The sequence below is a fragment of the Chrysemys picta genome, chromosome 20, assembly GCF_011386835.1.
Source record: "Chrysemys picta bellii isolate R12L10 chromosome 20, ASM1138683v2, whole genome shotgun sequence".
Taxonomy (NCBI): Eukaryota; Metazoa; Chordata; order Testudines; family Emydidae; genus Chrysemys; species Chrysemys picta.
In genome coordinates this window covers 25,471,999-25,482,394 of record NC_088810.1, presented here as the reverse complement: position 1 = coordinate 25,482,394, position 10,396 = coordinate 25,471,999, and the positions used below count along the sequence as shown (strand labels likewise).

At 47.4% G+C, this 10,396-nt stretch overlaps 2 protein-coding genes across 17 annotated transcripts in view; one reads left to right on the top strand and one right to left on the bottom strand.

Annotated features, from left to right (window-relative positions):
* The window catches only part of SYT11 (synaptotagmin 11), a 33,130-nt gene extending 27,742 nt beyond the window's left edge, over window positions 1-5,388 (bottom strand). For 3 of the 6 annotated variants that reach the window (XM_065574280.1, XM_065574281.1, XM_065574282.1), the window contains exon 1: window positions 5,255-5,388. Coding sequence is in view for 3 of the 6 variants with exons in the window: in XM_005280662.5 (XP_005280719.1) it covers window positions 3,883-3,916 (34 nt within the window). In the remaining 3 variants the exon portion in view is untranslated. Of the gene's footprint in view, window positions 1-3,882; window positions 4,018-5,254 lie in introns of those variants that run through there. The other 3 variants (XM_005280662.5, XM_005280663.5, XM_005280664.5) reach the window with 1 other exon arrangement.
* The window catches only part of LOC101934353 (GON-4-like protein), a 57,386-nt gene continuing 51,102 nt past the window's right edge, over window positions 4,113-10,396 (top strand). For 5 of the 11 annotated variants that reach the window (XR_010594082.1, XR_010594081.1, XM_065574273.1 and 2 more), the window contains exons 1-3: window positions 4,113-4,247; window positions 5,632-6,207; window positions 10,031-10,252. Coding sequence is in view for 7 of the 11 variants with exons in the window: in XM_065574273.1 (XP_065430345.1) it covers window positions 4,148-4,247; window positions 5,632-6,207; window positions 10,031-10,252 (898 nt within the window). In the remaining 4 variants the exon portion in view is untranslated. Of the gene's footprint in view, window positions 4,248-5,631; window positions 6,208-10,030; window positions 10,253-10,396 lie in introns of those variants that run through there. The other 6 variants (XM_065574274.1, XM_008171952.4, XM_065574269.1 and 3 more) reach the window with 5 other exon arrangements.

Below are 10,396 nucleotides of genomic sequence, written 5' to 3'. Positions count from 1 at the left end.
GGTTTAGGGGGCACAGCAGTCCCACAGTCCCAGACTGCACCCTGGGGAACCCGTCACAATAATATCTTTTATTGGACTAACTTCTGTTGGTGAGAGAGACAAGCTTTTGAGCTTACACAGACCTTTTCTTCAGGTCTGGGAAACTTTTTAAAATAAATTAAAATGAGTATCACAGCTTATATAAGGTGAAACAGATTGTTTAGCATCAGTTCCACCTTACACTCTGAGTAAATTTCCCAGACCTAAAGGAAAGCTCTGTGTAAGCTTGAGGGCTTGTCTCTGTCACCAAAAGCAGTTGGTCCAATAAAAGATATTATCTCACCCACTAAAAGAACAGGAGTACTTGTGGCACCTTAGAGACTAACACATTTATTAGAGCATAAGCTTTCGTGGACTACAGCCCACTTCTTAGGATGCTTATAGAGTGGAATAAATATTGAGGAGATATATGTACACACATACAGAGAGCATAAACAGGTGGGAGTTGTCTTACCAACTCTGAGAGGCCAATTAAGTAAGAGAAAAAAATTTTTGGAAGTGATAATCAAGATAGCCCAGTACAGACAGTTTGATAAGAAGTGTGAGAATACTTACAAGGGGAGATAGATTCAATGTTTGTAATGGCTCAGCCATTCCCAGTCCTTATTCAATCCTGAGTTGATTGTATCTAGTTTGCATATCAATTCCAGCTCAGCAGTCTCTCCTTGGAGTCTGTTTTTGAAGTTTTTCTGTTGTAAGATAGCCACCCGCAGGTCTGACATTGAATGACCAGACAGGTTAAAGTGTTCTCCCACTGGTTTTTGAGTATTATGATTCCTGATGTCAGATTTGTGTCCATTAATTCTTTTGCGTAGAGACTATCCGGTTTGGCCAATGTACATGGCAGAGGGGCATTGCTGGCACATGATCTACAACGTATCCTGAAAGATGATCCTTTACTCTCACAGATCTTGGGAGACAGACCTGTCCTCGCTTACAGACAACCCCCCCAACCTAAAGCAAATACTCACCAGCAACCACACATCACTGAACAAAACCACTGACCCAGGAACCTATCCTTGTAACAGAGCCCGATGCCAACTCTGTCCACATATCTATTCAAGTGACATCATCATAGGACCTAATCACATCAGCCATACCATCAGGGGCTCATTCACCTGCACATCTACCAATGTGATATATGCCATCATGTGCCAGCAATGCCCCTCTGCCATGTACATTGGCCAAACCGGACAGTCTCTACGCAAAAGAATTAATGGACACAAATCTGACATCAGGAATCATAATACTCAAAAACCAGTGGGAGAACACTTTAACCTGTCTGGTCATTCAATGTCAGACCTGCGGGTGGCTGGAATTGATATGCAAACTAGATACAATCAACTCAGGATTGCATAAGGACTGGGAATGGCTGAGCCATTACAAACATTTAATCTATCTCCCCTTGTAAGTATTCTCACACTTCTTATCAAACTGTCTGTACTGGGCTATCTTGATTATCACTTCAAAAGTTTTTTTTTCTCTTACTTAATTGGCCTCTGAGTTGGTAAGACAACTCCCACCTGTTTATGCTCTCTGTATGTGTGTATATATATCTCCTCAATATTTATTCCACTCTATATGCATCCGAAGAAGTGGGCTGTAGTCCACGAAAGCTTATGCTCTAATAAATGTGTTAGTCTCTAAGGTGCCACAAGTACTCCTGTTCTTTTTGCAGATACAGACTAACACCGCTGCTACTCTGAAACCTACCTCACCCACTGTGTCTTTAATATCTTGGGACCCACTGGCTACAATGACACTGCATATAGTGATTATTAGACAGTTTGCAACTTTATACAGCAAGAATTAAACATTATCTTTAGTTAATATGTTGTATGGGGCAGGAATTTTGTCTTCATCCTTGTTAGAAAGCTCCCAGTACTCTGCTAGCACCATGCCAGTACTAATTTAAAATTAGGGCCTCACATAAGTTAAATTTCACTGTATACATATTTAAACTAATTAAAAGGCAGAATAAGTCACCTTTAATTTTCTTTGTTTTTAATACTATTTGGGGATTCCTTAATGATGTTGCAATAGTGTACCAATTATCAGTGGTGAAACACCTAGATTCCACAGTGATTTGCACAGGTTGTAAATATAAATAGATACATTGTGTGCTTACCATAAGAGAGAGAGAGAGAGAGAGTGTGTGTGTGTGTGTGTTTTATATAACACCTGAGAATAAAAAGGAAATGTAGCAACCATTTTTTAACCATGAGGCCTCATTCAAGAGTGTCCTAAAGGGAAAGACTCAGATTTGGAGGAAAGAGAGGGGGAGCAGGTTGTATTTCTGAGAAATCCACATAATCACCTGCTGGTTCTCCCCCCCCCACCCCCCCATCATTTGCTATGTAGGCAAGTCCTGAGGTCTTAAAAGTAATTGCTAAAATTTCCTTTTTTCTTTAAAATGTTGCTCATTAGGAAAGTCAGGAGAAACATTTTTGTTGGTGACCCAGGGGACCAACACCCATGCCTATTACTCAGCCACAGACTGCAGTGTATGGTACAATGTGCACCAGACAATAACACTGAGCAGTCACAATTTCAGACTATTTTACACTTAGTGATTCACTAAATGGATTAAGCAGCTTCTTAAAACACAATGTGTCCCTGTCCCCAAAGCAGGGCCCCTCATTTCCAGCGCTACAGCCTCCAAGCATCTCTCCAGACCCACACAATTAACAGACTGGCCTGAGCAGAAGGTATTTCAGACTGATAAGAAACAGAGGGTTTGGGGATACCGGCATCCTGGCTGTTCCAGAATGAGGAAGGAGGGTATGTGCGATGGGGCGCCACTCTCTTCAGTTCTGGGGACAGGGCTTAGATTCCCCAGAACCGCCCTGTCCGCATCCAAGTACATAGTGCAGAAAAAAATGTTCCATCTATCCAGCTTCGCCTAAGGGCTAGAACCCGCTTCTAGAGCCGGGAGCTGTGTTGCTGCGGCAGCCCCCTCGGAGCCGTCTCTCCCCCCCAGGGAGCCGTGAACAAAGGCTCCAGCCAGAGGCCGGGGCGCTGCCTGGCCCGGAATAGACATCACGTCATCCCGCTCGAAGCCATTAGGCAGCAGCGGCTCCGTAGCTGCGCTGCAGCCCAGGCTCCCCGCAACTGCTCCCCCGCAACCCGCGGGGATGGAGATCAGGCCGAAGGGCAGCGCCGGCTCCAGTCCCGGCCTCCCTCGCAACCTGCTATCGCAGTGCTGATGTGCCCCGAAGCGGAGAGAGAGACCCTGCCCCACTCCTCTCCACCACAACCTTGGGGAGAGCCCCCCGACTGCATTCTACCACCCAAAACGGAGAGCAGAGGGGCCCCTAGCCACTGCAACCCGCCCCAACGGGGAGTAACAAGAACTCTGCCCACAGCACCCCATCCGATGGGAGGGCAGCAGGGACTCGCCCCCGCCCCGTTTCCCTATTCCCACATGCGGAGTTTACATTTTCTGTATCTGGCAGAGCATTTTGCAGCATCTTTGCCCCTCGCATCGGCCTGGGCGAGTCCTTGGCACCGACCCAGACTGCCGGAGTTGGCCGGCGGTGGACACTGATCGTGTTGCTCTAGAGGGGAGGCTAAGACCTAGGCATGCTGAGAGGGGTGCTATTGCTGGGTATGGCCGGTCTACAGAATGAGGAAAGTGGTGGGCACGGCCAAATCGCGATGGGAGGGGGCGGGCAGGATGGCGCTGGGCACGGCCGCTGGGGTGCAGGGGCAAGTCCCTGGGCACGTCACAGACTCGATGGGGCTGGGAGGGCACAGCACGGTCTCGATGGGGGAGGGGAGGCGCTGGGCACGGCCTGGTCTCGACAGGCGCTGGGTAGGACCCGGTGACATAGCTCCACTCACCTAAGCCGGGACGGACACTGGCGATCTCAGCCATGGTGCAGCTGAACAGGTGCAGTCGGGGTGCGGGATCCTGTACACTGGTCTCCCCCGGTACCAGCCTCCGCCCTGAGGATGCTCCGAGCCTGGGATGCAGAAGCTGCCGACTGGCCCCGATGCAGCGCAGACTCCGCCCACAAAGAACGATCTGGGGATTAGGCTCCGCCCCTCTCCGATGTCACCCGAAGAGGAAACTCCGCCCAAACGCCGACCGTGAGGGGGTGGGCAGATGTCTGTGGATTCGCGGGCGTATCCAGCACCAGGGTTGCGAGGTGGAGGAGTGTATTCCACCGGCAAGCCGGGCAGGGAGACAGGGTATCCCACACAGGGTGTGTAGCCAGCGCAGGGCCTGGGCGGCGGTCTATCCCACACTGGGGTGGGGGTATTTATATACTGCGGGGGATTAGGGAGTTGGTTTATCTCACATTAGGGTGGTAGTATGTGCATCCAGGGCGGGTTACTGCACTGGGCGGGGGCTAAGGAAGTGGTGCATCCCATGCTGGAGATATCCCCCTCCCTGTGTGTTAGCTTGCACTGGGTGTTGTAGGGGTATAGCTTTCCCGCAGAGTTGGAAGGGGACATGTCCCATAGCGGATCATTCCAGTTGTAGCAAACTGAGGGCAATGAATGTACTATGCAGTAAATCTGATAGAATAGCAAAAGAGAGGGTGGGCGGTTGGCGAGTGGGTTTGTGCGAAAGAGACAGCAAGAGATCAAGGATTTAGGACAAAGTGAAGAAGGGTTAGGGCAGGGCACCGGCCTGGGCTTTGGGAGAAGCCTGCTTCACTCTAGGCTCCCTCTGTGTGAGTTCGGGCAAGACACAGTCGCTCAGTGACGCAGGGGCTGTAAGGACCAATTCAGTATCGCCTGCGAGCCGCACCCGAGCAGGCCCAGACCCCTCGCGCGGAACTGTGCCGTTTATACCCGATTTTAATCTCCCCAAAGCCTCTCGTGTGTAACATACACGGTCTGCCCCCCGAGGCAGCTGTTCCAGCCTCGGTTTCCGGTCTGTTCCGTTCCCACACAACGCACGCGTGGGGCGGAGGGAATAAACCTCCGCAGGAGACGCTCCTAGCGCGGTAAAGAGACGGAAAACAACAAATATGGCGGCTCCTTAGCTCTGCCCCCTACGACGGTGCCAGCGCCCCACCGCCTCTTCACCAAACTAACATGGCAGGGGTCTCAGCTACATACCCGAGAACCAGGGCAGCGACCCCAGCTCGGCCTGTAGCAATCATGGCGGCTCTCCTTTTCTCCCCTCCCCCCCATAAAGTTGGCGGTCATACTTTCGCCCCCACCCCCATGCCCGGAACAATTATGGCGGCGCCCTACTTACCTTCCGCCCGGAACTATGGCGGCTCGTTTTCCTTTGCTCCCAAACAAACATGGCGGCGCCGGCGCGCGCGCTGTTCTCCACACGGGAGTCCGGACGTAATTTCCGTTTCCCGTTGGAGGAAGCGGCGGCAAGCGGGACGGGAAGATGGACCTGAAGAGTCTGGGCGGCGTGGGGGTTACGGCTTCCCGGTTCGTGGCGTTGTGGGACGCTTAGGTTCCCGTTGTAAACCGGGGGTACCGCCAGGCGGGCTCCTGGGTCTGATCGCTGAGGCCGGGCCGCCCGGAGGGGTTGTTGTGGGTATAGCTATGGGGGAGGGCCCCGGTCTCATGTCCAGGGGTGGGCTTTGCTGTGGTAAGAAATTGCACTTGTTCTTTCAGGGTGGAGCTGGGGGATTGGTAGCCCAATGTCGCACTCGTTGAAGATGTTGCCCTGCAAGAAGAGAAGAGCTGTTGCTGTGGGGCCCCAGAGTCCTTCCGTCGACTTGAGCTATCACAAGGAGTGTGCAGCTCTCCTCTCAGATGCGGAGTCTGTTAAATTGGAGTCTTCTAATCCTAGCGGCGCTGAGGAGCTCAGAGACTCTGTATCAAAGCACTGGCGAGTGAGCAACATCACAGATACTCAGCCTGTGTCAGCTGCCGACAAGACTGGTGCACAGCCTGTGTGTTCTGCAAGCACTGCTATCATACTGGATGAGGATTTGCCCTTTTTGGAAACCACTGATGGTGGAGCCTCTAAAGGAAACATGATTCCAGGAAAAGGGACCTCCCAGGTGTGTAGCCAAAGGGCTTGGAAAGAACCAGTGGAGAATTTCTTGAGGAGTGGGAAAAGAATCACAGTGAAGAGTAGATCAGATCTCAGTCAGGACAGTGGTGAAGGTCAACAGAACACAAAAGAAACTGCGTCGGCAACTGAATTTCTTGAGCAGGGTAAGGATCAAGAATTCACTGAAGAAGGTAAATTAATTTGATATGGGTTGCTTGCTGCTGTCATTTACACAGCAGCAGAAGCACACGAGGTATTTTACAAACAAAAGGGGATTAGGTCTCTGCCTCATAGAATGTTGGATCTGATTTTCAGCCCTGGTGAAATATAAACTCTTGTATTTAAGCTCTTATTACAAGAGTGCGTCAGTTTTGAAATTCAACCCGTTATTATCTAGATAACCAATATATAGATAAAGGATGGGGAATGGGATGCAGCAGAAACCAGTTGAGTAAGTGGTGTTGTTCCGCATGCTTTGTTAGTTCTGGGAGTGGCGGTGTTTGTCAGGAAGGAGACTACAATTTAGCTCTTAGAGCCACTTTCTTGTTTTGTCTAAGGCAGAAAATTTTCAGAAGAAAGAGGGGAAAAAAACAAAGAATTAGAAAGTCAGAGAGAATAAGATATTATTTAATAAAATTGAAAGGACAACATGTTTAAAATATGAAAGGAAATAGCTGTTTCCCACAACATTTAATCCAGGGAACTCATTGCCACTAGATATTATTGAGGTCCAGAGTTTAAAAAAATCCCTGTTTATGGGGATAAGAATATCCAGAGTTTATCTGGTACAATAAAAGTTTCTTTTAGAAGGGATATAAACCATAGTGCTTTAGGCATAAGCCAGCCATCTACTGAGGGGTTAGAAAGAAACTTCTTCTGTGGGCAAGTTATTCCATTGCAGGATTTCTTACATCTGCTTCTGAAACATATGAGTATCTGCCATAGTTGGAGACAGGATATTGGACTAGAGGAAGCATTACTTTAATCTGATAGGGTACTTCCTATCTGTTGATAAAAATCAGATAAGGAAACACTTGTTACTTTTGAGCATATAAAAATGAGCGTCCTGGTTGACTTGCATTATGAGGTATTATGGAAGTTGGTAAACATACTTTTGTTTTGACTATTATTTTTTTGAAAAGTCATGGGGAACTGGGGGAGAACTTGAGGTTTATTTCTGACATTGGACAGTAATAGGTGCTAAGAAGCAACTTCTTTTTAATGTCAGGTTGTTAGTGATTGGGTTATGTCCTGAAGCATTGAGCGTTACATCATTTACACAGTTTTGGCTGAGCTTGCAAAGGCTTTACGCTCAACTTGATTGCATTTCTGTCTGTCTGTGTGTAATATGATAACTTTTGAACACTTTTGTACAATGAATTCCAAAATCTCAGGGAATGTTCTAGGCATCAGTGACCAACAGGCCTGTTGATTTTTGGGGAGTATGAGAAAAAGGTAAAATGGAGGACACATGGGAGTCTCTGCCATCTTCAGGCACCTTTGCAATTGTTTGTAGGTCAAACGGTTGGTTGATAGTATCCATTAACACCTCCAGAATAACAATATCCTACCTCATCTTACCCATAGAATTTAACATGATGATACCCTGAATGACTTATCTCCCAGACAGAAAAATAATGGGGGATGCAGGTCATGGGAGAAAGTGAGAAAGAGGGCATGCACACAGACCCTGGCAAGGGTGGAGGGGAGAATAGGGAATGGGGCACACAGAATCCTTGGCATGTGGCAAATTGGAGGACCCAGGTATGGGAATGGGGGAAGAAGGTCACAGAGCTCCTAGCATGAAAAAGTGGGGAATGAGGGAGAAGGGGTTAATGGCAGTTCACACAGAGCACCTGCTATAGGAGGCAAATAGGGGAACCTGTGATGAGTAGAGGGAGGACTGGGAAGGTGCACAGATCCCCTGGGGGCGGGGGATTGATGGACATTGGTATGGGCAGCATGGGGATGTACACAGAGCCCCAGCTGGGGACAGAGAATGGGGAACTCTGCTGAGGGGAGGATGGGGGACACACAAAGTTCCTGCTACTGGGGGAGAGGAGAATGCGGGGGGGGGGTGGGGTCGGAGAAGTTGCAGGGAGTCCCTGAAAAAGAGAGGTAGGAGGATGGCACACTGGGCCTTGGGTAGAATACAGCGATGCAAGGAGCCCTTGGTGTGCAGTAAGCTCAGTCTACACAAGCTGGAAGTGTTGCAACTCCCTAGTTATCCTGTGTAATGTAACTGATGTCCTCATTATCCATTTGAGTTTAACCTCTATGAACCCTACTAAGTGGTTGGACTCAATATCTTGTATCAGTAAGTTTCATAGGTCATGTACAGTGTAAAATACTTTGTATCATTTAAGTTTGTCTTCAAAACAAATATCTGCATCTTGAAAGTGCTGTCTAAATACTAGCTAAATAGAGAGACAAGGTGGGTGAGGTAATATCTTTTAGTGGACAAACTTCTGCTGGTGTGTCTCTAATATCTTGGGACCGACATGGCTACAACTACACTGCTTACTAGCTAAGTGATCATCCTTGCATTACTTTTAAAGAATAAACATTTGGCTAGATATGTGTAAAAACTGACCAAAATGCAACCAAATGTCTTGTCAGACATTTCTTGCTATTGGTGGTCTGTGCGTGAGTTGTCACCCTATATTTTAATTCTCAGAATAGTATTCTTTCACACAGGTGAAAGATTAGGTCCATCTTGTTAGGGCTTATAATGGGAAGCCACCACAATCCCTAGCAAGATCTTCCCTAGGCTGTAATGCAAGTTTATAACTTTATACAGATTTATTATAGCACTTGGGTTTTGTGACATCAAGTGGCAGGAGAGACTTCAGAACCATAGTGTATCACAGGAAGCACAGAGAAACTATGATGTAGGCAAAATGCTAATTTGTCAGCTTGTTCACACCATCATTTTTTCCTGACACTATATGACTTATGTATTTAAAGGAGTTTTTGTGATTTCTAATATATCTGAACACTTGTGATGAAAATCCAGGAGGTAGCAAAAGCACTTATTACTTGTTCAACTTATACAAAATCAGTTTCACACATACAGAATGGGAAGAGACTGTCTAGGAAGGAGTACGGCAGAAAGGGATCTAGGGGTTATAGTGGACCACAAGCTAAATGAGTCAACAGTGTGATGCTGTTGCAAAAAAAGCAAACGTGATTCTGGGCTGTATTAACAGGTGTGTTCTGAGCAAGACACAAAGTCATTCTTCCGCTCTACTTTGCTCTGGTTAGGCCTCAGCTGGAGTATTGTGTCCAGTTCTGGGCACCACATTTCAAGAAAGATGTGGAGAAATTGGAGAGGGTCCAGAGAAGAGCAACAAGAATGATTAAAGGTCTTGAGAACATGACCTATGAAGGAAGGCTGAAAGAATTGGGTTTGTTTAGTTTGGAAAAGAGAAGACTGAGAGGGGACATGATAGCAGTTTTCAGGTATCTAAAAGGGTGTCATACGGAGGAGGGAGAAAACTTGTTCACCTTAGCCTCTAAGGATAGAACAAGAAGCAATGGGCCTAAACTGCAGCAAGGGAGGTCTAGATTGGACATTAGGAAAAAGTTCCTAACTGTCAGGGTGGTTAAACACTGGAATAAATTGCCTAGGGAGGTTGTGGAATCTCCATCTCTGGAGATATTTAAGAGTAGGTTAGATAAATGTCTATCAGGGATGGTCTAGACAGTATTTGGTCCTGCCATGCAGGCAGGGGACTGGACTTGATGACCTCTCGAGGTCCCTTCCAGTCCTTGAATCTATATGGGTGTCTACTTTTTTAAATGACTGGTAGAAGTGATGAGGCAGCATCAGAAGCCTAGGTGACCCATTTTTCTGAAGTTCACAAGCTTTGAATAGTGAACCCATGAGACCTACATTGTTGTAGGGTTTGTGGAATCCCTACTGTATTTGGATCATAGGTTTGTGCAAAAAAGGAAAAGCTAACTGGGGAGAAGCACCTTAAACAAAATGACCCTAATATATGCTGTTTGCAGGGAAATCTCCTAAATTGCATACAGGGGTAGAAGTAATTTTGCAGAGACACCCCCATCCATCTGACAACCACTCTCCAAAACAAGTGGCCCGAGTGAAAAGTTCCTTGCTGCTGCCGATTAAAGCTCCTGCCACGATCAAGACGTTGAAAAACACCAAAACAGGGGAGCAGCTGCAGCAGACTGATGAGGAAACTGAGGACGTTGGGCTGTTTATTCCACTGGGTAAGTGTCTTGCAAGAGGAGAACCTGTGACATGGTGACATAGTACAACTAGAAATTCTCTGGAAAGGAAGCACAAAATGGGGTAGGAATCCAGCCTTTGGGTTCAGCCATTTTGAATGAAATATTAAACTTCTGCACTGTAAT